Source organism: Camelus ferus, chromosome 31, assembly GCF_009834535.1.
Source record: "Camelus ferus isolate YT-003-E chromosome 31, BCGSAC_Cfer_1.0, whole genome shotgun sequence".
NCBI classification, from domain to species: domain Eukaryota; kingdom Metazoa; phylum Chordata; class Mammalia; order Artiodactyla; family Camelidae; genus Camelus; species Camelus ferus.
Window position 1 is genome coordinate 3,920,520 of NC_045726.1, and position 25,542 is coordinate 3,946,061.

General features: G+C 50.7%; 1 protein-coding gene across 4 annotated transcripts in view; it reads left to right on the plus strand.

Annotated features, from left to right (window-relative positions):
- PALLD (palladin, cytoskeletal associated protein) overlaps positions 1 to 25,542 on the plus strand; it is a 283,240-nt gene that overhangs the window by 107,640 nt on the left and 150,058 nt on the right. For all 4 annotated transcript variants that reach the window (XM_032470852.1, XM_032470850.1, XM_032470851.1 and 1 more), the window contains 6 exons: positions 11,674 to 11,852; positions 16,300 to 16,366; positions 17,622 to 17,727; positions 20,062 to 20,136; positions 22,699 to 22,840; positions 23,333 to 23,356. In XM_032470852.1, the coding sequence (XP_032326743.1) occupies positions 11,674 to 11,852; positions 16,300 to 16,366; positions 17,622 to 17,727; positions 20,062 to 20,136; positions 22,699 to 22,840; positions 23,333 to 23,356 (593 nt within the window). The remainder of the gene's footprint in view (positions 1 to 11,673; positions 11,853 to 16,299; positions 16,367 to 17,621; positions 17,728 to 20,061; positions 20,137 to 22,698; positions 22,841 to 23,332; positions 23,357 to 25,542) is intronic.

Consider the following 25,542-nt stretch of genomic DNA (forward strand, 5'->3'; position numbering starts at 1 on the left):
CTGGCATCGGAAAGGTCATCACAAAGCAGCATCTCCGGGTGTTTGAGACCGAGACTGTTCGCTGTCCCCGGAAATTGACTCCAGCGTGTCAAGACGGTTAATCCAGGTGTGTGTGTGTGTGAGAGTCTGGGGTGCGGTGCGGTTGTGTGTGTGGTTTTGTGTGTACATATGGTGTGTGTGTGTGGTTTTGTGTGTGTGTGTGTGTGTGGTTGTGTGCACGTGTGTGTGTGGTTGTGTGCACACAGCGTGAGGAAAGGGCTGCTGTTTCACTGACAGGGTGGCAGGTGCAGGCCCCTGAGCGCTGCCCGCCGGCAGTAAACTTCCTTCTACACCTAACGTCTCAAGATGGAATGCTGTCTCCTTGGGAGGCCGCCCTCTGAACTGGCCGTTGGGAGGAAGACAAAATAAGAAAAGGGACGAGTAGGGGTGGGGGGCGGCTCTGATGTGGTGTCTGGGACCCTGTACCTTGCAAACCTGCGTCTGACAGGCTCGGGGCCGGACTGGTGTGCACGTGAACTTTGCACACGCTCGCTCTGCCCCTGAGTGTCGGTGGTCCCTGGGGACCGCAGCAGCCGCCGCATGGCGCTCGGGACTGGGCCAGCCAGGTGCACATGGAGGAGGCCCCGAGTCCCCCAGCCTCTGCCTGATGCTGCTGCAGCTCCTCGGGGAGGGCAGGGGAGGACGTGGGAGCCCGAGAGGGAAGCCCTTTCCCCCTCAAGGTTCAGCTTTTCCCTGAAGGGGCCCCTCAGCAGCATCCAGGCAAGAAACCAAACTGAGGGGCTGGCGGATAAACCGGGAAAGTGGGAGATGGCCTTTGGAACTTGACTTTGGGGGGATGGGTTCCTGGAGTCCCCGCCCAGGCTCCCGAGGGCAGGTTTCATCCCATGGAGTCGAGGAGGCAGGGGACCTGCCACCCGTCCCCGCCGTGGCTTTGGTCCTTGTGTGTTTCCCAACCCTGATGTCGTCGCTGTGCTGAGTGGGCAGCTTCCAAAAGTGTCGAAAACCACAGGCTCTGACGGACCGCTCCCGCTTCTCCCCTCGGAATGTAGCCCGGTCACCAGCGTAGCCCATAATTACCTGCTGTCGCCTGGCAACCAAACCGCCGAAGGCGCGCCCTCACCGTTTCCAGCCCTGCCTCCTGCCCAGGCCCTTCCCCGGCGCCTTGAAGGCTTGCAGACGCTCAGCACACTCTTCCTGGGCAGGCAGCTCTGGAGTGACTGAGAGGCTGTGCGGGAGGACTTGTGTCCTTGCACGGACGGCGTGAGGGTTTGTGCCTGCGTAACAGGAGGGCTCTTCTCCTTCACGGGCTGGGAAATTCACTCTCGTCCACTCTCAGGGATGAAGCCCACTAAAGCCACACGTCCAGGTTGCTTTCGCGGGGATGTCTGCACATCCTGGTTTCCTGGCACAGTCCCTGCATGTTACCGTCATTGTTAATGGAGCCTCACTCTCAGAAATGCCCCAGTGTGGAAGTTCTGTGGTCACCTTGAGCGTTTTCCAAAGAGGGTGGGGAACCCAGTAACTTACTGTGTCATGGCCAAAAAAAAAAAAAAAAAGGAAAGAAAAGAAAAATCTTAAGAGTTCACAGTCAAGGAGAGTTGAGAGGTTAGCGATCAGCATTTCACGTTGACTCCTAAGCAAACAGTGTTTAAACGTAGCCTGCTAAAATCCAGCACGACTAGCATGTCTCAGCTCAGGTGCCGAGTGGGACTCCGACACCAGGTCTGGGGCCGCCGGGAGGGGAGGCATCTTCCCGACGTCCCGGCAGCACTAGAAGAGGCACTTGTGAAAAGTTAGCAGCCACTGCTTCAGTAAGTGTCTCAGTCAGGTTAGCTAGGATCTCGGCGCTCGTCCAGCCCGGGGGATGCTCCACACCACGCTCATCCTTCAGCAGGGTTCTCGGGACATGTGTTCTACAGTCAAGCAAGACTGAGAGCAATGCCCACCGCCAGCCCATCTCGGAAATGCAGTGCACGCTGGTGCAGCCCAAGTTCCAGAGAGTTCTGCAGTACAGGTGGGTGCTTGGCTTTGTTCAACCTGGCGCTTTGTAAACCCCTTTGGCCCTGGAACCCTTTTCAGTGGGATCTGCCCACTGGCTGTGAACAGTTTTCCGGGAAACGTTTGAGAAGATGCCGATCTGGTTTATCTCTCGCAAACGGGGAGGCTCAACCCCAGAGAGAGGACTGGTCTCCGGACCAGGCAGCACCGGGACCCGACTGCAGACGCCACGTCCTCATGCTCATCCTCCCTGCTGCACCCCAGATGTGGGAGCGGTTAGATGCACCCTAAGTGTTAACAGCTCCCGCAGCGCGCGGGCGTGGTAGTAGGTTCCCCTGAGTATTTTATCGTCATTTCTTAGGGACAGTGATTAAAGATCTGCGTGCTCCTCGCGTCCGGACGGGGGCTGCCTCCCTCGGCTGGAGCAGGACAAGGTCAGATGGTTTTGGAAGTTGGGTTGCGTCTGGGCTACTTTGCTCCCCACCATGTTCTGTCCCTGTCTTGGGAGATAAAGTGATGATTAGGGGTCAGACTGCTGGATGCGAGTCTGGTTTCGTTTCAGAATCTATTTGATCATTTCCTGGGCTTTGAATTTCAAAAAGCCAGTCTATTTATTGGTCTCTTCTGGGCCATAAGGTTACAGTACATCTGTTGTCCACACAAATTGAGCTATTGGCCCTCGAGCTAGGCGGTCATGAAATTATAGCCATAGTGAATTTAGCCAAGGACTAATTTCACTTTGGTCTGCCTATAAATCCACTCGACAGGATAAACATGGTGTGTCTTGCGGTTCATGTGAACACATGTAAAGAATTAAGAAATCTTTGGTGACAAGACAAAAAATTCTCTGTAAAACTTAATTGGTGTTTAATTGAGGATGTATGAAATGTGATATTTGCAGACGGCCTGACGGGAGCTTAGACATAAACAGGACTCATCTCGGGTGGAGGTTGCCAATTTCGTGTCGGGGGTTCTGTGGCTCCCAGCACAGCGCGGCCCTTCCTCCAGGAGGAGGGAGCACCTGGAAAATGTCACCACTGCTGAACCACTGATGTCCCAGGGACTTGTCCTTACCCTTTATTTCCGTTATAAAAGCACTGAAGAAACCAGTTCCTTTGTATTCTCCGAGCACCCACGTCGAGAAGCCTCAGGACTGCTTGCACTTGGGAAGGGGCGGCTGCAGGTTGCACTTGGGGAAAGGGGCGGCTGCGGGCTGGATTTGACATCGTGCCGTCCCTTTAGGATGACTTCCTCTGGGAAGTATGAATCGGTGGTCTCAAGAACCGAAAGGGAAATCTTTGAACGTAACTCGGTTCCCCATGAGCCTAAGGAAACCGCCTCATGGGAGGATGAGAAAACTCAGCTGTGGCTAAAGTTTCAGTAAGACCTCACTGCTTCAGTTAACTGACTTCCGAGAGCTACCATTTTCCTTAGCACAGTTGGAGACTAGAAGCTAAGATTCACCAGTGGATTCAGCTTTATAAGTCAGGTCTGTGCGTTTTAAAAGCCACACATTTAAAGTACAGGGCACAGAAAATGTCCACGACACATGGTTGTGGTTCAAAGAAAGAAAGATACCAAAAGAAACTGTGAGTCCTAAAATATGCACTTCCTTTCAAGTGACAGTGTTGGAAGGGAGGTCACTCGTCTGCTGGCAACCTTAGTGGCGCTGTGTGTGTGTGTGTGTGTGTGTGTTTTGACATATAGTCAGTTTACAGTCTGTGCTAATTTCTGGTGCACGGCAAAGTGATGCAATCATATGTGCACATACATACTTTTCCATATTGTCTCTCATTGTAGGTTATTACGAGATATTGAACATAGTCCCCTGAGCTGTGCAGCCGTTAGTACCTGGGTTTTTAGCGTAAACTGCCCGTGTCCTGTGCTGGGAAGTAGATGCTCTACTTATCCGATGGATTTACCAGTTTCCCTCATTTAGCAGTTGAATTTATTCTCATACAAGTTAACAGCATTCCCGGGACCTGGAGAACCAGAGCGTTCTCAGCTCTCCGGGACGCAGATCCCAGCTCCGGGACGCAGTGTTGAGCCCGGCTGCCAGGTGCCAGGGTCACAGGGGCAGGAGACCAGGAAGGCCGCGTCCGGGAGCTACACTCTAGAACTGTCTCACGCTGCCCAGAATGGAAACCTGTCGTGGCTTTCCCAGACGGCCACTTGCTCAGAAGCAGCTGTGCCCCCCGATGGCAGTTGTCTCCTGACCCCCGTGACCCCCAGGCAGCAGCCCCCAGCCCTGCAGCCGGCTGCGGCCGCCTTGCCCCCAGCATTCGGACCCAGACCAGGTCAGCAGTTGCACATAACCTCACCTCGAAAGGTAGAAAGTGAACAGTTAAATACTGCACTTTTCTGTGTGAAACACCTTCTTCAGTTTCAGTCCTGCCACATCCTGCTGGTGCCCAAATACGAACTCGAATTTCTGGCACTGCTTCATTTTTAGGCTGGAATGTTGAAAAATCCTGAGGGGAAGAAAAAGAGACCTTATGCAACCAAAAGAAATATATCTATAGTAAAACAATGTTGATTTCACAGTCCCAGCAGAGGGTAATATAAAGAAATGTGCTGTCCTGCAGAGCTTTAAATGCCACGGACTTTCCCCCTGTGTGTTATAATCCTCTATGAATAAAAAGGAAAAGTCTGACTCATGAAGTCCATCAACACTTTCCCCTCTCTCACAAATTTGTCTCCACCTAAGTATTCTGTCCAGAGTGAGCTGAATCTCTGCGTGTGAAGCTATAACCAGTCTTTAAAGATTTTTGAAGCAGTAGGTGCTTCCCTGTAGTGGAAGAACCTAATTTCATTAGATGAAGCGAAGTCAGCATTTCCTTATGGCTATCATTGGATTTTCTTCTCTGTTTCCTCCTCCTACGAGTCTCGTGAGATGGGAAACCCCGCGTCGCCGGCGTCTGCACCCCGGGCAGTCCACAGTTGGGGTTTAAGTGCAGTGAGCCTGTCAGTGAATGAGTGGATGAATGTGACCACCTCTCCCAGCTCCTTTACGTTGTGTTCCTAACTAGTACAAGGCTGTCTTCACGGCCTGTTTATGGCCTCGAACTCTGACAACCAGTCTCTTACTCCTACATAAGAAGCTCTTGATTCTTTTGATGGGGGTTTACCCCGCACCCCGGATTTTCCAGTTTGCTTCTCAACTGCCGCCCCGTGTCAGGCACACAGGTGCTTGGCGGCTCCACCAGAGATGAAAGGAAGAACCAGTAAACTGTGTCACAGCTTGTTTATGTCCCCGGTGACAAGTCTGATGAAAGACGAGACTGAAAGTGTTGAGGGAGGTGAAAGTCTGACGTTGTCTGGGTTTAATTGTCTGGGTTCTTTTTCATTTCTGTCCATACGTGGCCATGCCTGAATTTTAGGTACAGTGACGCTGCTGCACAAGGTTGTCAGAAGAGAGGACGACTCCATATTTGCAAGGCAAATAGCGTGTAAGAGGCGTTCTATAAACATTAATCCTCTGTCCCTTAATTTGAATTAAATAGGTCCTTAAGAACTCTGGCTGTTCCCAAATGCGTCTCATCTCTGCATTCCAGCTGTGAGAGTGTGATCATGTGTTCTAAGCATTTTATGGCAGCAAATTAGAACTGGGACGGAAGCTGAGATTCGTCAGAGGTGCACAGCGGGTATTTTGATTTTCCGGCCCAGTGTCCTGCCCACTGAGTAAACGGCTGCGGGGTATTGGAAACGGAATAAACAAAGGTGTCCAGGTGTCCTGAGGCAGAGTCCTACCTGAGTAGACTGTCCTCCGCGTGACGTGCTTTCACCGCCGTCTCAGCCAAGCCCTCCCTCTCCTCTTACCGAGGAACAGACAGACACAGCCTTCGGGAGCCGCAGCGGAGTGGAGTGTACTGTCTAGAAAGAGACTGGGTGGAGGATGGGCCTGCGTTTACTGGCAGACTCCCGCACGGGGTGCTTTGCAAAGCCTGCCGCTCCGAGGCCCTCGGTTTCCCCGGCGACGTTCTGACCAGTCGGTGACGTCCGCCCAGAACGAGGAGGGGATGGCGTGTCGCACGTGCCGGGCCCCCCCGCACCTGTGCTGTGTCTGTTCCGTGGGCTTATGCTGCGGCTTGTCTTCAGCTGCTCTAGCAGCGAGAACTGAATGGAGGAAAAATTTCAGATCCATGTTGAGTCAACAGACCTGACTTTTATGTCTTCTTTAAAGAACACTAGATGTTTTGAGTCCCTTGCCCAGAAGCAGATGGAATTATGGCCTTTAAGAAATTTAAGGAAACAAAGTGACTTGAGCTCCTCCCAGCCACCTACCTCATGGCGTCAGAACGCCAGACCGCCGGGATTTCTCAGGTCAGTTGACAAGGTGATGTGTCTTTGCCCTGCTGCACAAAGGGTGGGCAGGGCTGGTTTCCCCGTCCGAGGTGTGCACCGAGAAGGTGACTCTGAGTTTCATGGGATGCCTTTTAAATGCGCTCAGTTTGAGTAGCTGAGAGTGGGTAAGTGTCCACCGACGTACATCCTAAAGCAGAAACTGCTCAGGGCATTGAACTGTCTGCCTGTTCCGTCCTCTCTTCATTGTAAGCTTATTCTTCTTTATTAGTTCAGTGCGTCAACTGTTACTCAGGTGCAGTGAGGCCAGCAGATCAGGAGGTGACCGCTACGGAAAAGACACTGTTCCTCACAGGTCCCAGGAGCAGGGAGCTTGCTGCACGTGGGGCGAGGGGATGCAGGGAAGCCCGGGTGGGTCCGGAGGCAGAGGGAGGAGGGAGATGTGGGCGGGGCCCTCACTGTGTGAGGCAGTGAGCACACCTGGACCCGCGGCCCTGACGTCAGCGGCCCTGGGACTCAGGGTGGTCCCAGTGGTCACTGCCTGGCCCTGAGAGATTAGGACAGGTGGGCCGTGGCCCTAAGTGTGAGGGCCTGTTGCAGGGCGCAAGGACTGGCTCTGGACCAATTAGTTTCACGGGAAAGGAGTGTGACAGAGTCACTTACTGTTTCTGGGAACCTACCTGCCCGGGGCGGGGGTGTCAGTGTCCCCAGGGTCAGCCAGGCCCAGACGTGACAGCGTCAGGAACCCAGGCGTGCTGAGTAGTTCCCTGTGCAGACTTGGGGCTGGAGCTCACAGCCCCGCTTCACTGTGTGTATCTGGTCACAGGGCCAGTCCTCCACCTGCAAAACTATCCTCATGGGGGAGAAACGCATGTGCAGAGCCAGTTTCCACAGAATGTGATGAGTTAAGGACACGGTGGGGATGGAGACCCGGTGCTAAATCCACCGACGGCTCAGGGCCCAGCGCAGATGTGTAACTGCACAAACGCCCGGCACCTAGTGTGTTTCAAAGAAGCAAAGCTTTTCATCGCTTGTGCCTTTCATCAAATAATTTTCTACAGGACTTCTTGAAATATTTTTAATGCAGTAACGAAATATGCCTTCTCATTTCTCCAAGAACCTCAGAATTATGAAACTGTATAGCGAGAAGGCCTCCTCTCCTCAGATGAAGAGCCTGGGCCAGGAAGACTGAGTGACTCTCCCGCGGTCACAGCTGAGCGTCCTGCTGGGCCGCTGCTGGCTCCCATGTGCAAAGTGGCTGCAGGCGCGGCTCCAGCACACGTCTGTCTGCGCTGCGCCGGGAACCACGCGGCCCTTTCTGCTGCCTCAGGGAGCTCCCCTCTAAGTGCCTGCAGTCTCTCCCCGCCTCCCCGGTCACCCCCTTTCCTACCCTTCTTGACAACAGAGACCTGGCCACCGTAACCATGGACTTGCCCCGACAGCGTCCAAGCAGTGCAACGACTCACGTTACGTGTTGCTCGAGCTGCCTGTCTTGTCTCTGCGCTGTTCCTCCCACGTGCTACAGTCTGCGATGCTTCTACAATTTGATTCATGGAAAAGCATAAGTGTTTAAAAAGCAAAGAGCAGGTCATCCCTGGGGGCTGGCAGCACCGTGCGGCCCACCTTCACCCTTGTGGGGATCGTGAGGCGCCGTCTCGAGGACCAGATGCGCGTTTGGACTTCATCGGGAAACGCGTTTGCTGCTGGAGTCTCGTATTAAATGTGGTTCCAGGGTTTTCTTAGGCTTCCTATGATTGTCCCCAGGCTAGCACTTAGCGTCATTGCTCAGATTATAGTCGGCCTTAATTCATTTTTTAAAAACTGCAGGATAAATATGCCAAAAAAGCATCATGGGATGTCGGCGGATGTCAATTGAGAAAGAATTGCAGGGTCAGAGAAGATGAATGAATGCTAGGTCAGACAAGTTAGAGAAAAAAACATTTTTTTTTTCTGCAGGACTTCTCAGGGCCTTTAATTTAAAAAAAAGTGAATTGCATCAAGGAGTGATATATGTCCTAGGTAGCATCTTCCAAGTCTATTTGGACCCTTCACCATCTGGTTTTTCATGGGAAGCATATTCTAAAGTAGTGAGTGGCAGATAGTAAGTATCTGTAAGGCACCAACTAAGGGCAGTTCACTCTGGGCCAATTAAAGACCGTCTGTGTCCTGGACGGGGAAATAAGGCTTAGAGGCATCAGGCCTCAAATAATGGTATAAAGAAATGGCACAAGAGATAGGAAGTGCTCTGTCATGAGTTTCAGGTGAATGAAGCTAATGTTTTTGAGCACAGAGGAGAGAGGAACAAACAGAACACACTTCCACGGGCACTTGTGTGCAAAGGGACAGAGACACAAAACTCATAAACTCCAGTTTCTGCGTTCGGGAAGCACATCCCCTCGATGGAGAGCCGGGGCCCTGGGGTCCACACGCGACAGACCAGAGCTCCCTCACCCGTGCGTGCACGTGACTCCCCGGGGATCAGGAGCCGACGCGGTGGGTTTGGGATGAGGGTGGAGAGCCTGCATTTCTAACAAGCTCCTGTGAGGCTGAGGCTGCTGGTCCCAGGGTCACATCTTTCCTGCGAAGTCCAGGATGTGACTGCTGCAGGTTGGGGACCGGGCGGTCTGTCTCTGCGGCAGAGGCGGCCACAGACACTGTGTAAGTGGAAGGGTGTGCTTGTGCCCCCAAAACCTTCATTTATAGGCCCTGAAATCTGACCTCTGTATAATTTTTCATGTGTTACAGAATATTACTCTTCTAATTTTTTCCTGTAACCTTTAAAAACATTAAAAAATATTGTCAGCTCAGGCCCACAGGGAAGCAGGTGGGCCTGCCGGCTGTGTGTGCAACTGGGAGCCGGAGTTCGCGGTGTCCCCGCCCTGGGAGGGCTGGCAGAGGTCCCCGAAGAGGGCGAGTCGCTGTCCTCTCCCTTACACCTTCCCCGCACTCTCCCCTGCTGCATGTTCCCTCGATAGTGGGTTCGTATCTTTTTAATGGAAGATTGTAACACTCTAAGTGGCAGTGCAGACAGACAGACCCCTCTGCTGGCCCTAGAGTTGTGCAGGTGTTGTTCTTTCCATGGCCTCCAGTTTGCAAGGCGATGCCCTCCGCTCGGAGGACGCCCGGCAGGTGTGTGTGTGCGGTTGAATTTAATCTGGTGAAGGAGCCCTGGCTTGGCTGTGGGAAGAGAGCAGGCAGGATGGGTCAGTGCAGGTGGCATTCTCTCCTCGGGGAGAATTCCTGGGATGGGGGGCAGGCAGGCAGAACGTGAGGGCCGTCGATGCAGCAGTAAACCCCCACAAGTGTTTGTACAGGAACACGATAGAGCATAAATCAGGGCCACGTTGTAGGAACCAGACCACACAGCCCTGATGCGTAGGGACTGGTTCCCATAGGGAGCCTTTCAGGAGCTTTGACCTGGACCAGAGTCCGGAGAGAATCCGGGTTGCTGGAGAGGAACTGATCCATTCAAAAATTTGGGAGCAAGTAAAACTTAAGCCACAGTCAGCTCTTGGGGGGAGGCTCTGGACCATGCAGAGGGATGAGCGGAGAAGGGACTGAAAGACAGCCTTGGCCAGAATGTTCTCCAAGACTTTGTGAAAACAAGGGAAACCACAGAATGTGCAGAATCAGGAAATACTGCCCTTCATTGTCTTAGAAGTGACGCACATTACACTGAGTAGATGCTCAGGTGGCTGGTGTTTCAAAAGTTTTTTAATTCCCAAAGTCATATCTGCTCTTTTCCAAGTGTCCCAAACTTATTCTTTAATACAGTTTCTGGATTACCACACTGAGTATTAGCAGACTGGTTTGTTTTATTAACCTTATTTTCAGACTAAATATAGACACATCCCTGTATCATGCTGCCTAAATGCAGACAAGGTTAGTCTTCGGTGCTGCATTTTCAAAAAAGGTTGCCAAGTCCAAAGAATTTTGTGGTGGATCAGACTCAGAGAAAACCTCTGAGTGCAGATTAAGGGCTAAATGGGCGGTTCTGTCCCAGAGGCGTCAGTCCTTTCAGGTGTCAGTGGCGCGTTCCTTTATACCGCTTTAAGATGAAATCACACCCAGGCAGGAGGGTGAGGGGTGCTGGGCCAGCTTCATATTTTTTTTTGTAAAAATCCTGTTGAGAGTTTGAGGTGCTCGGGGCAGAAGGAAAGCGTGTGAGAAGGAACCTTGGGGTGGAGAGTCTGGCTGCCCGCCACCTCCCCTGCGAGGTATGATCCTCTGGGAAAGAGCGGGCTGACCAGCAGTGAGTTACAGCTGCCCCTCCGCGTCGGGGAGGCCGGGTGCACTGCTGGGGGAGTCTCTGAATATCAGAGATGTTGGAGGCCGTCAGTCTGCTCCCGCCCGGCTGACCCGATCAGCAAGCACACTGCCGCCGGCAGTCTCCACCCTGACGCTCCGTCTCCCTCAAGACATCAGGTGTTTTGAGCGTGATTCTTCTGTTACATTTATATTTCCATTTAGGTGAGAATAATAGATAAAACTGTAACAGATGCAGGAGGCAGTTATAATAAAACATTGATTTTATTTTATCTGTTTATTTTAATTTATTGAAGTATAGTCAGTTTACAAGTGGTGTCTGTCGATTTCTGGTGCACGGCAGCATGTCTCAGTCATACATATACATGTGTTCTTCTTCATATTTTTTCATTATAGGTTATTACAAGATATTGAATATAGTTCCCTCTGCTGATACAGTAGAAACTTATTGTTTATCTATTTTGCATATAGTGATTAGTATTTGCAGATATCGAACTCCTAAATATCCCTTCCCACCCTCTCCCCTCCAGTAACCGTAAGATTGTTTACTACGTCTGAGAGTCTGTTTCTTTTTTGAAAATGAGTTCATTACTGTCTCCTTGTTTTCTTTGTTTAGATTCCACATATGAGTGATCTCATATGGTATTTTTCTTTCTTTTTCTGGCTTACTTCACTTAGAATGGTGGTCTTTAGTTCCATCCATGTGGCTGCAAATGGCATTATTTCATTCTTTTTTATGGCTGAGTAGTATTCCGTTGAATAAATATACTACTGCTTCTTTATCCAATCATATGATAAAACATTTTTGTAGGACACTTTGGATTTCTGTCCCTTTCATTTTGTAACTGTCATGGTCTTTCCAAGTTTGGTGATGTCTGTTATCTCCAGGTTGATAAAATGTCCAAGATGCTTTAGGAAGCCTGTGGGAATTGTCTAGCCATTAATTTCAGGGTCTAAAAATGTGGGGGTTCCGTCAATAACACTGACACAGATCGTTTTTATCATAGAAGCCTCTTACTCCCCAGTGTCTCATCTTTCACTCCTGCTTTGTTATCTTACACGTCTCCCTTTCCTTCCTCTCTCCTGTGCTGCGACCCCTGGCGGCAGATGGTTCTGTGAGGGGAGAGAGCTTCACGACAGTCCCGACATCCAGATCCGCTGTGCAGGCGGCGACCTCCACACGCTGGTCATAGCCGAGGCCTTCGAGGACGACACCGGCCGCTACACCTGCCTGGCCACGAACCCCAGCGGCTCCGACACTACCTCCGCCGAGGTGTTCATTGAAGGTGCGTGGAGGTGCAGGGGGAGCGGGGGGCCGGCCCATCGCTCGGGAACCCGGGGCTCCCAGGGACCCGCTTCCCAGCCCAGATGGCATCTCCCTCATGAGCCAGACCTCATTTGTCCGGGAAGCTTTGTAAGTAAACTGACCAAGTCTGACACGTCCACATGCATCAAGAATGTCTAATATCAACATTTGTTCCTTTTAATTTAAAACATTTCAGCCACGTTAATTTAAACTGATTTATGATACTGTATTAAGTATCCAGCTTGCTTTGGGTTTCTCTGGTGGATGAAGAATGGGCAGATGTTGAAATACTACATCCATCAACCAAAGTTACACACTCAGTGATTTAGGAAACCATTCATGGAAATGTTAGATGATTGAATATATTTTATTGTCTCATTTTTTTTGCAATTCTAGCATTTTTCCTCTTTTGTTGTGACTCTGTGATTCCTGCTACATGGACCATGAACTTGCAATCACTAGGGGAAAAACCTTCTGGAATCAATGTTGCAAATCTTGAACTTCCAATTTATCCCTCCCCCCCTTCCCCCAAGGAACCACAAGAGGGTAGACTCAGAGCAGAATATTCCTGTTGTTCTAACACTTCGTTTTTTGACATGACTCAGCCCACAGGGAACTGGAAAACTTGATACCAGAGTCTACTGCTTACATTATCACTGCATTTCCATCAGTACCGATAATTAAGTTACCAGTGTCTTAAGTACCACAGTGTTCCTTTGTCCCTAAAGCTAAAAATTGATGAGGACCCTATTAATCGCTTGCATTTCAAAGTAATAGTTAGAATGTAGAAAGAAAATGAAAATGCTTGAAGTCCCCATCCCCATCCCCTTCATCTTTTTACTGATTTTTTTTACCGTTTAATAGCACTGAATTTCTTTATGATTTAAAGTAGAAAAAGCAAGATGTGAAGCATTATTCATAGCCTTTGCAAGAACTGACAAGGAGAATTTAGTTTTAGTAGAACTGTTTACTGCAGACTAAAAGTACGTGCCTTTACTGTCAGTGAAATGGTCCCTGTGTTGTCTGTGAAAGCCTCTGTGAGCTCGTCGTGTTAATAAGAGTGAGCAAACCTTCTGTGTGACAGCTGGTTCTGGGGGCACTTAGAGTGCACACGTGTGCATGTGTGTCGTCCGAGCCCTGCTGGAAGCCTGCGACATGTTATCAGGGTCCCTTTTACCTACGGGGACACTGAGCCCCGAATGGTGGCAGGGACTCGTTCCAAGTCAGTCCAGGCTTTGAGCCAGACGGGCAGGCTCCCGGGCCTCTATTCTGCTGTGCATACGTGTTTCAAAGTGCTAAACAGGAAGAGTGCGGCAAAGCGAGTTTTAACATTTAACTCATATGTGAGCAGCAAGCATTAGTCACGTGCGGGCTGTGGGGCAAACTTCTTGAAGGAGTTTAGAATACAGTGCAGGAAAGTTATACTTACATTAAAAAAAAACCCAAAAACCTGTTTGCTAATGATGATCAGATTTGACTCCCAAAATCAAGTTCAGATAGAGCACTTAAAGTTAAATGCTTTTATTTGCCTTCAGGGTTGCTAGAAACTCGGCAAACTTTCGTGTGGACCATTTCTGTACTGCAGATCTTACATCATGTCAGGGTTAAGTGATAGTCTGTCAGCTCGATTCAGCCAACATTGATCGAGGCCTTACTATGTGCCCGATGGTGTGGGTGCAGACGTGAGGAAGACAGTCCCTGCTGTCCAGGGAAGCCCCGGGGAGGGGAGGGTGTAGCTCAGTGGTAGAGCGTGTGCCTAGCGTTCACGAGGTCCTGGGTTCCATCCCCAGGACCTCTATCAAAAAAATAAATAAATAAACCTAATTACCTACCCCCCAAAAAAACCCAAATAAATAAAAACAAAAATATATTTAAAAAAAATTAATAAATAACTAAATGCTGTCAAGAGCCTTGCAGACTGCTGGGCACACCATTGGGCGGCTCCCTTCCTGGCCCCACCTTAATCCTTGGGGTGTGCTGTCGTGATGACTGAGCAGTGGCAGCTCCAGGAGGACAGTGCGGAGCAGGCCCGGGCGGGCGGTCACAGACAGAGACCAAGAGAGGATGGGGCAGGAGCGTCCCGGGAGACTGGATGATTACTGAAGGTTCAAACACGGGAAAGGCGGGGAGGGGGCTCACAGTCCCTTTGGATCTGTGTCCACAGCCCCCTTGGAGCCTCCCAGCACCCTGTGCCCCCACCCCGCCCGGAGCCCACCCCACTTTGTGCTGTCCCGTGTCACTCACCGTATGTCGTGTTTGTCTCCACCTGTGTCTCCCAGGAGCCGTGGCTCCCCAGGGGCAGGGAGGGGTGTGCATTCTCTGTGGGTCCCCCCCACCCCGTGGGATGTGCACCAGCAGCTTGTTCAACACTCTGGGCTGCGGCTGCAGGACACACTGTGGGTACAGCAGAAAATCGGGTTGGAAATCACGAAAGCCAGGAAATTGCAGACTTTTAATTTACTCAGAGGTCATCTAAGTGGGGTTTTTTGTTTGTTCTTTAAACGGGAAAGTTGTATTATAGGAAAATTAACCTGACATAGATGCAGACAAAGATGAGAGGAAGTTGGAGAGACTCGACAGGCCTGTTATGTTGTGATGGTCCGGACGAGGTGGTGGTTGCAGAAATGCACAGGAAGGACTGCAGACATCCCACACAGGACCGTCTCAACATCAGCAAAAGCTGGAACTCCACGGCAGCGTGTCGTTACAGACACTAGGCAGCCAGCCAAGGGAATTAAGTAGATGTGTGTGAATTCTCAACGTATCAATAGGAACGAATTGCAAAGAAAGCATGTAGTGTGGGCCCGTTTGTACAAACATGGGCATAAATATACAGTCACACCCTCAGCCCCAGCCATCCGAGGTCAACTGCCGTCCGAAAATACTAAATAGAAAATCCCAGAAATAAACAATACATAAAGTTTAAAGTTGGCGCCGTCCTGAGCAGCGTGATGCAATCTGTCACCTGTGGCTCTGACCCGCCCGGGACGTGAACCAGCCCTCTGTCCCGCGTGCCCCGCCTGGTTGTCACCGGGCGGCATCTCGGGGGTCAGGCTGGCCGTCAGGTGCCCTGTGTTTCACTGAAAATGGCCCTGAAGCCCCAGAGGAGGGAGGCTGGCGGTTCGGATGCGCCTACGAGAAGCAGTGAGAGGCTTCCTCTCGGGGGAGGGGGGACGTTAGTGAGGAAAGTGAAGAACCAGGCGCTGCGGCGGCTCAGGTCACTGTGAGAACAGACCTTCTCTCCATGAAGTTGGGAAGAAGGAAAAAGAAATTTGTGATCGTTCTGGTGTCTCACCTCAAACTCTGCAAAAAATTACCACCGCAGGGCGTGGTGCGTGCTTAGTTAGGGCAGGAAAGGCGTTGAATTCATAAGTGAGGTATTTTGAGCGGGAGAGATCATGGTCACATGACTTTGTTAATTACGTTGTGTTTGTTCTTATTATTAGTTGTTGTTAAACTCTTACTGTGCCTAATTTATAAATTAAACTTTATCTTAAATACGTATGTATAAGAAAAGTACTATTCGTGGGGTTTGGTACTATCCAGGGTGTCAGGCATCCACCTGGGGTCAAACGGGAACCACTGTATGTTTGTTAATACATTCAGTTTATCTGAAAAGTGCGGCCAGACTGTTAGCATGTGCAGAGCAGCATCAGGGAAGGTCCTGCTGTCTTCAGCATCGTGTTCACAATTCTGTGCTCTTTGGGGTTTCTCTTCTGTACAAGCATTTGCTATTTTATACTAAAATATTTTTAAAGATAATTTAAATAACTCAAGCTAAATATGTCTCATAAAAGAAGAATCAAGAACATGCTTCTGACCTCACAGCTACTTCCAGTGTCGCCTATAATCTCTTATGACAAAATACACGAGTGTTAAAGTGTACGTACAGTCTGCATTTGGACTAGAAATCCAATAAGGTGACCCCTAACTTAAAAACAGTAATGTAGCAAATGAATTAGGGAAGGTAGAATCCACAGTGAGAGACCATCTGATCCAGGAATGAAGCCACCATCAGGTTCTGACTTGTCAAAGAGCCAGTGTATCCTGATCAGTGGATGATGGAGATACTGATAATCCACACCATGCAATTTCCTGGGAAGGAGTTGAAGCGTTGAGCCGTGGATTTTTACACACAGACACGCACACTTTTTTTTAATAGTTTATATGTCATTTAAATGTGTGGTGATGGCCAAAGTGATGAAAATGAAATTAATAATAAATCTGACGCTAAACATTTTGAAGAAAGCTTTTCTTGGTAGTTCTTTTTTAAAAATGATTGTCTGGAAACACAGTCCAAGTGAAAACGGTCTGAACCGTTATCTATCTCAAAATAAGACTTGGGACGTTTGTGTTTAAAAGTAAAGATCGTTGCCCTTTGAAGCAACTACAGATATTTCACATCTTTATTATTATTTTTAACTCAGGTGCCAGTTCAACAGACTCTGACAGTGAAAGTTCGGCTTTCAGAGCAAGACCTGGAGCCATGCCACAGTAAGTGCCTCCGACCGCGCCGGTGAGCAGCAGAGCGTGTCAGCAGAACCGCGGTGCGTGACGCACTCGGGTTGTGTGCGGAAGGAAGAGGGCAGCTGATGTCAGTCAAAGGTCAAACACTTGACCTTGGAACACAGCTTTTAAGTTGGGGCTTTGAGCTTGGAAGTCTGCATGTCGTCATCAGTGTGACGCTGTCTGACCATGTGCCATGTTAGCTCCAAGGACAACTGACCGGTCATAAATGAGTGAGAAGAACAGTCACATTGAGAGCAAATTAATTAAACCATTACTAACATCGTGACAAGCCATTTATGCATACCAACCAGAAAATGCCCAGTCAGGCCAAAAATGGGTTTCCATCTAGGTAAAAAATTCTGTTTCCACTTAGATCGTGTCATGAAAGTCTCACAATTTAGTTCTTGCTACAGAGACATATGGATTGGTAGTGAAATGTTAGTATCTTAATTATTTTGCAGAAATAAAATAAAACCTAACAGATTTTTGTAGAAAATTCCATGAATATCGAGATTGTGCTAATAAATTTCTTTGATTGGCTGGTATACACATGACAGTCACCTCCACCTAGCATCGAATAATCACTGAACATGCATGTTGAAGGGACCCCAATGAGATGGTAAACCTCTCCGCCTCTGCTCTCAGGTGAGGGTCTCCCGTTTAGTGCAGTTACGTGACTCACGTGAAATGACCTGGCCCTCAACTAAGCAAAGCCAGGCCTGGAAACCAACTTTCTTTAGCCTTTCTCCACACCTCACTGACTTTTGTGCACTAAGAAAAGATAAAAGATCCAAGACACTCTCAACTTTACCCAGTGAGGACCCAGAGCAGAGCACAGAGGTGGACTTACAACAGACAAGCAAAACTGTGAATTAAATATAGGCCCCAACCCTGAACAACTCGAGTATCTGCTGAGTCCCAGGGGCTGGACTTCTTCCAGGTGTTTCCTCGTCTGGGGCTTTAAGTTCAATACCTGAGGGTCTCTGATGGCAGCTGAGGTGCCGCGTTGCTCCCTGTGCGTTTTTCTCTTATCCGTGTGTGTGCGTGGTTAGCATCCGCGGTCTGTGCACACGCCCGCCACCGCTCTCCTAACCGCAGGCTGCGGGTTCCCGTCTCGGAGGCACGCACAGTCAGAGTGGATTGGGTTACCCCAGGAAACCGGGCTGTTCTGTGGAAATGTCTCGAGGAAAAATCCCGGCTTTGAAACTTCTGACTGTACACTTGGCTCCTTGTTTTCCAGAGCTCAGAAGAAAACCACGTCCGTTTCCTTGACTATCGGGTCCTCGTCCCCAAAGACGGGCGTGACCACAGCCGTGATTCAGCCGCTGTCTGTCCCGGTTCAGCAGGTACGTGTGCCCTGGACCACAGCCCGGGGTGGGGAGCTCATGAGCAGACTTCCCGGCTTAATGACAGAGCTTTGATTCTAGCGACTTCTCCCTTGAAATATTTTCTAAGTGGGAACACAACTGGGAGAAAAGAAAATGGTGGGTAAGGTTCTTCCTTTTAATCTGCTGAAAGTAATCTTGACTCAAAGACGCACCGAATGAATCAGCGCCTGCGTTTCCTCTGGGAACTTGTCTTTCTAGCAGCCAGTAATCTGATCAAGCGGCATCTGTTTGAGCCATTACGATTTGATCATCTCCACATATGTGCCCTCCTCTATTAGCCAAATTCATTAGCTCACGTACGGACAAAAAGTGTACACGTCCCCGAAGAGCAGAACGGCTAAGACGGGAAAAAATTCACACTCCTTCACTTCTCTATGCACTTTTATCTAGCTTTTATTTCATTGTCAGGCTGCCTTATCCAAGACAGGACAGCAGTACCAACTACTGGAAGGCAATTGTAGTTAAGTTTACTTTGCAAACACAAAACAACGTGAATTTTTTTTAAGTAAAAAATTAACGTCTAAATGCCTTGAAATCAAGTATGTTACTTTGCACTTGTGCTGTGATGCGTGTCTTCAAACACAACAGTCGCCTACGGCTCCCCCAGCACAATCGAAACGCAGACTCCGTCCTGACTCCTGCACTTGTCTGGGGAACATCAGTGTGCCATCTGGGTCCCGAGTCCCCGTCGTGTGGGACGTTTGCTCCATGACATGCAGAGGGCACAAACAGGAGACCATGAACTGAAAAGAATTACACAGAAATTGTATCTGAGACCATCAACTTGAAAAGAAGCAGCCAGTATAAACCACTCAGAGGTGACGTGTGGTGGGTGTGGCCTTGAAACCCTTCAACCAGAGCAGAATTTACAGACAGAGTGACCAGACTGGTGGACTGGTGCTGATGGGTAAGCACTGGGGAGTATTTAGCCACCACTCTGGCCTGTGCTGGGCACTGCCTGGCTCGTTCCCCCAGCGCAGACACTGAGCGTGGGAAACAGAAACGCCACACAGCACTTCCTGAGCTGACAGTGCAGGGAGGTGACACAGCAGCCCAGGGCGGAGGCCCACGTGCCTCTCAGGAGGTAGACACCCCAGGAATGTGAACGTCCCTGTGAAACTGGCTCGAGCTCGTCAGGAACAGTGAAGGGGAGGCCAGGGATCCCATTCGTCGGGACAGTGAAGCGCTCAGGGAGACCACTGGCTCCAGTGCTCCAGGCAGCGTGACAGCTGGTGGTGGCCCTGGGCCAGCTGCCCGTGTGAGTTCCGGCTTCACCGCTGACTCCCTCAGGGCCTGGAGCAGGTGACACACTCTATCTGGGCCCAGTTTCTCCATCTGTGAAGCGGAGAGAACACCACCACGTGCCACACGGGGCGGTCACAAGGACCAGCGCGCTACCCTCCATGTGACACCCAGCACCGCGCCTGACGTGGAGTCCGTGTGATATGGGCTCGTCCATCCTTCAGACCTAAAAGACAGCGGGACCAGGCCCCCGACCCACAGGCCAGTGTGGAGTGTTACAGGCAGGGTGAGGAGGGCCCAGGGCCACTCTGCGTCCCCGCGGCGCCCTGCCGTCCGCAGCCTCCCGCACCCGCGGGTTTGGTCCCCATGGGGCACTGGTCCCAGGACCCCCGCAGAAACCAAGGGACGACTGTATTCACACACACGCTGTAAGGTCACCATCATTTGGGTTAAGACGCTAACAGTTCTTACCTTGAAGCGAATAAATCCAGACTGCTTGAAAGCGAATGATCGTACACAGTGAAACACTCTCCGTGCGCTGCTCTGAAGTCCTGTTTCCCCAGCGAGGGGCCAGTGTCCCAGCACCTTAGTCTTCTGCATATCAAGAGAGAAAACTATTTCTTTTTCCCTCGTTTTCTGTAATCCATACATCAAAAAAGTCTTCAAGTTAAAAAAAAATGAGAGGTCGATGTTTGATAATTCTCCTTATGCTCGATTACCAGTAAACATGTGCTTTTTAGTCGGTGAACCCAGACTGGTTAAAAACAAAACAGAATGGCTGTAGAGTTTTTACACAGACCCCTGTGGGACGTCCCCCACACAGAAACGCATTTAATAGCATTTAAAACTCATGGGTCCCTGCGGACCTGGGGGCTTTCTCCTTGGAGCAGATGTGAGGGAAGGGGAGGACAGAGCCGGTGCTGGGGAGGAGGCGCCGTGGTCCCACCCGCCAGTGTCCCTGGTGCCGTCCCAGTACCGCAGGGTCGCTTGAGCCCCGATGTTCAGCCTTCTGTCTGTTTGGAGTTCCACCCCTGTGCCTCTGTCTTCCAGGCTCCCAGCCCCGCCTCGTGCCTCTGCCGGCCAGACGGACCCCCAGCCGCCAGCTTCCCTCCGGTTTTCACGAAGGTCTGACGTCCGCGAGCCTCATGCTCTGGGTTTGGTCTGGTCCTTATGTTGTACTCACAGGTGGTGTCTGTAGGTGTCTTTAACAATTAGAACAAGTGGACAGCAGGCTCATGGCCATGGTCACCTGGAGGCTAAATGGCCGTTCACTGAGTAGCTGCTGTGTGACTGGGATCTTGTGATGGGTCTGAGAAATGAAGGTGTGGTCACACTGGACCTGTTAGAGCGCCAAACAGAGTGGGAAAGCCAAGGCAGCTAGAGAGAAAAACAACACAAAATGCTGTATAGGACACTGGGGGAGCCAGCAGGCTTTACAGAAATGTTTCTAAAAACCAAGCTTCAGTTTGTCTGAGTTGGTGCTCTGCGCTGCCAAGCTGATAACCAGCGTTTCGTGCTTTTCACGAGCCTCCGGGTGGTCTTCTCCCTCCTCACACACGCCGGCACCTCTCCCCTGCTCTGCACGGTCCTTCCGGGGCTCTGCTTCTGGAGGAGAGGGTGGTGACAGCAGGTGGCCCAGGCTTTGCCCGTCCACAGGGCGCCTCCGTCTGTGTCACCCCATGACTCTGGGCAAGTCCCAGGTTTCATGCCACCAGAGGCAGAGCCTAGCACTGAGCGGGGGCTGCAGAGCTGGTGGGGACAGTGGGACGTGGGTCAGAGGGACACACGTGGGGCTGCAGGAGCTGCCTGCCCTGTGTGGTGTTTCTCCCCAAATAGACCCCCAAGGAATCACGGCACCAGGTGACCTGCCAGCATGAGATGCCCTTCAGACCCTGAAACATCCAGGGGCCCCAAGCTCTCCCAAGTGGACAACCCAGCCCGCAGAGGTGGCTCCCAGCCGCCCTCGGGCTCCACACTGGGTCCTGTGCCATGGCTTCCACCAGAGAACCACAGTTACGGTGGCTTCTGCTGAAATAAGAAGTCCACTCTGGGAGAAGCCAGATGGCGGTCCTGAGGTGACCACGGTGTTTAGTCTGCGTAAAGTCCTGGGCAGCAGCCCACTTCCTGCCTCCCTGGTTTCCCAGTGTTTGAACAAAATGCATAACCCTAGGAATAAGCAGAGTGCCCTTGGTGTCAGGAAGCTGTAACAGGGAGAACAGTGGTGCACCGTTTGTAATGGCCGGTTGTGGGGGGTGGCTACTTCCTGCACCAGCCTGGAGGGTCAGAGAATCCAGCCATTCAAGCAGCACTGTCCTGCTGGCCCACTAAGCCAGCTCTTTCTGGACCAATCAGAAAGTAAAAGTCCGTTTAAAACCAGAGATGTTTCTACATTTAAAATTAAGGGTGGAGGTGGAGAGGGTACAGCTCAGTGGTAGAGCGTGTGCTTAGCATGCACAAGGTCCTGGGTTCAGTCCCCAGCACCTCCTCTAAAATAAAATTTAAAAATAAACCTAATTTATCTTTAAAAATAAATAAATAAACCTAATTAACCCCCCCAGAAAACTAATAATAATAATAAAAGTGGAGCGAGAACACACTCAGAAATAGCTAATAATCTTAACTTTTTATTTAAAAAAAGACCTTAACCACCACAATTCTTATCCAAAGCCTTCTCAGACTTGCGTTAGACTTTCCTGGTTCCGCCCAAACTGTCAGCCTCGAGGATTTCCCTGGAGCTGCAGACACGCACTGCTTTTCCCCAGCACAGCATTTGTTGTCTCTTCAGAAAATATAAAACAAAAAGCAAAAAGAGAAACAGAAAACACACACACACAGACACACACACACAGACACACACACACACACACACACACCCCCTAGTGTGAATCCACTTGCTCCTGGTCTACGCAGAGGTGCGCTGCTTTATCACGGCTGATTTATTGTAAAGTGGGTCCTACGTGTCCTTCAGCAGGTGCAGTGCTCTATAGTCAACGTGTAAAGTAAATTTTTTTTTAATTTTGAACAGTCAGAAAGTTGAAGCAGGCCTCTCACCGAGTGATTCTGGAGGAGAAGGGCAGAGAGGGGGTCTGTTACAGTTTTGAGGTTTAACAGCAAGTTTATGAGCTTCACCTCTTTGCGTCTTTGAAGCCGAGTTAATGTCTGGTCTGCTGGGCTGCATGGTCTGGAGTTGGAGTCGGGTGGGAGGGGTGCCACGTGGGAGGAGGAAGGGAAGCTCGGCAGGGATGCTCCTGGTTCGGTGTCTCACGCAGAAGCTCACCCCTTGTCCTCGGCAGCCTGACCCGGGAGGCGGTGGGCGGAGGGGGGACCACGTGGAAAGGTCGGAGCTCGGGAGACAAGTCTCCCTCCCTTCCTGTCCGGTTGTCCCAGGAACCCACCTTCAGATGGGGTGTAGTTGCTTTAAGACGTCTTCATTCCACCGGCTCCCTCCTCAACGTAGAGAACATTAAAATTCCATAAGCTCTAGGGCCCATGCATTTGCAGGACGGGCCCAGCGTTTCTGCAGCCCCGGTCGGCCTCGCTAACTTCACTGCGTGGGTTACAGGCGTCTCTCCTGGCCCACGAGTTAGTGGTAGAACAAGTGTGCTTGTTCTTAGCGGTCGGGAGGTTTTGCCCTCTGCTGGGGCAGGTCGCACCGCAGTCTCACTGGAGCTTGTCCTTGGATTTCAGGAACTGCAGAACATCGCGGCGTCCGAGGGCCAAGTGGTGGTGCTGGAGTGCCGGGTCCGAGGCGCGCCCCCGCTGCAGGTCAGGTGGTTCCGACAAGGCAGTGAGATCCAGGACTCTCCAGACTTCCGCATCCTACAGAAAAGTAAGGAGAGGTGCCTGCTCCCCTGGCTCCCACCATGACCCTGCCTCCACTCCTGGAGAATCAAGTCACTCAGACGGATGGATCTCTGTTCTCAGAGCGGGGAGCACGTGCAGGGTCCCGGGCTCGCTGAGGCCCCCTTAGACCCTCTGATGGAAGTTGTATATTTATTCTTCCTTCAGAAAACCTGCACGTGGACAGGTGAATCCAAAGTTGGACCAGGATCTTAGGAGGCTTAGAGCCTCCTGTACGTCCTCTAGCAACCGCAGTTTAGCAACTTCCTAGTGTGGGTTGTTCCTGGAATTTGAGTTTATTTACAGGGATGTGAATTACTCTACCATCAGTCTGTCTCTTCTGTACAAAGGAGTTTGTCTGCAGCATTTCTGCAAGCAGGTCCCAGACTAAGTAACAGAAAAAGGTGGGTTTAGGTTGGGCAGTAATGGGACCCACCCTAACGCTCTGTTTTGGTCTCTTTTTTTCTCCTATGGAAAACAGAACCGAGATCCACAGCTGAGCCTGGTAAGAAGCGTTTTCTTTTTTTCTCTCTCTCTGGTAATGTATCTCTTCGGTTTCAATAGTTCTTTGTTTCTGTTTTGAAGCCATAAGCAGAACAGTGTTTTTGCAGTTCCCTGGAAATGTGACACCCCTCACAGACAAGATCTTCTTTATTGCCGGGGCTGCGCACTGCATTTTACATCAACTTCTTTATTAGTAAAACATTACGTTCCATTCAGACCAGAAGGTCAAGCTTGGTGACTTAAGGCTTTTAAAAATACAGTCTTTTATGCTCAGAAAGCAAACTAAGCTAAAGATGAAAAAACATTCTGCTGAAATAACAGCAGAACAGAGCTGTCGGCTGCATCTTTCAAGACCCACCCACAATGAGACACCAGCCTGGAAATGCGTCTCCCAGGACAGCAGCCGGAAGATGTCAGCAGAGAGGACCACCAGGCGTGTCCCATTTATGTGCCCTCAGCTGTAAACTTCTACTTTGCGACCAGCAGGAAGAAAGGCATCTTGCCCTCGGCTCTCTCCAGATGTGGCCCCGGCCTCATCAGAGCCATGCTGTCCAGAAACACAGGTCCCGCTGCCTCCCCCTGCCCCACCCCCGCCTCAGACTTCTTGTGTATTTATGGCGCTTCATGGACTAAAACGATGTTTCTAAAAGAAACGACTTTTTGTCTAGGTATTTCACAGTACCGCCTCCTCAAAGATGACTTTCTCGGTGTTTTCCCATCAGCAGAGTCACCGGTTTCACTTCTTGCCAAAGGGTGGAGAGCGTATGCCTCCGGTCCAGTCGGGCAGACCCAGCTGCAGGCTCTCAGGGGCCGGGACTGAGCTCCGGTCCAGTCGGGCAGACCCGGCCGCAGGCTCTCAGGGGCCGGAACTGAGCTCCGGTCCATCTTGGGGAGCTGGAAGTCTCCCCAGGGGCTCCTGCAGGTCCGAGGACTGTGGTCAGGCCTGGACCTCTCGATTCTGAGCACCAGGTCCTGGGCAGCAGGGCGACCCTGTTAGGACCCAAGGGTGAAGGGATGCTGAGCGTCCCTCGGGGACGCTGGAACTGATCCACCGCCTTCCTGCGGCCAGTTACAGCGGGAGCACCGTGCCCCACCTACCCGGCAGCGCATCAGATACAGCGCCTGCTTCCCACGCGTGGAAATGCACACCTGCACAGTCTGTCTGTGGCATGTCTGTGTGGAAGTGCACTGCGCTGGGTCCTGATACCTGGCCCTTCTGAGGCTCAGTCTACTGCCTGAGCTAACGTGGATGCCCAACAGGGAGTTAGGGTGCGTCTTTGACACCTAGTGTGTTAAATAGACTCGACAGATAGATAGACAGACAGATAGGAAGAAAAGTAGGAACCAAGTATCTCTTTGATCTACAAGAAAGTTTATGTGAACAGATGTATGGAGCAGGTTATCTCTTGATGCTTTGTGTACAAATGAAACTGAAATCTTGGGCCACAGACTCTCAGAGCATCGTCCCTCGTGGAAGGGACTGACTGCTTTTGACGCTACGTGTTGGATTCTGTTTGAATTTGTGCAGCTCCTTCTGCGTCGTGTTTCATCCGCTGTCGCCACCTACGTAGGTGATGACGGTTCATTAAATGTCTCCCCCATGACCTGTGTTGGAAGATCATAAACCAACCATCATCTGAGAAGTCAAAGCACGTTAGAAACTGCAGCGGTTAGTTTTTGACTGTATGTGTTGAAAACTGAAAACAGTCAGTGTGCCAACCATGAAGGAATAGATTGTGGTGAGGAGGGAGGCTAGAAACCCACCCCCACACACACACCACATGTTCTCTGGTCTCGGCCATGTTTGCTGTTTTGCTTCTAGAATACGGCTTTGATCAGGAATTATTTAATGAAACCAGTCCTCGGCAGCTTTCTGGGGTCATCTGACCTCTGGAACGTTCTTAAATGCCTTTGGGGCAATAATATGACAAAATCATGAAGAAACGAGTAAGAGATGGAAGGCTGTCCTTTAAACTGCGCATCCTAGTGATGTATAAACCAGTCCACCCTGGCCACGCTCGCCGGGTTTTCTTGTTTTTCTTTTCCCTTCAGTTAGAGCTGAAGGCGTTTAAGAAAACAGACCCTCCATTCCAGCCACAAGATGTCTTGGTGCAGCGACGTTTCCAGCAAACCTGTCAATACGAGGGAAAACGCATATATGGTCAGGGGCTGTTAAAAGCAAAACAC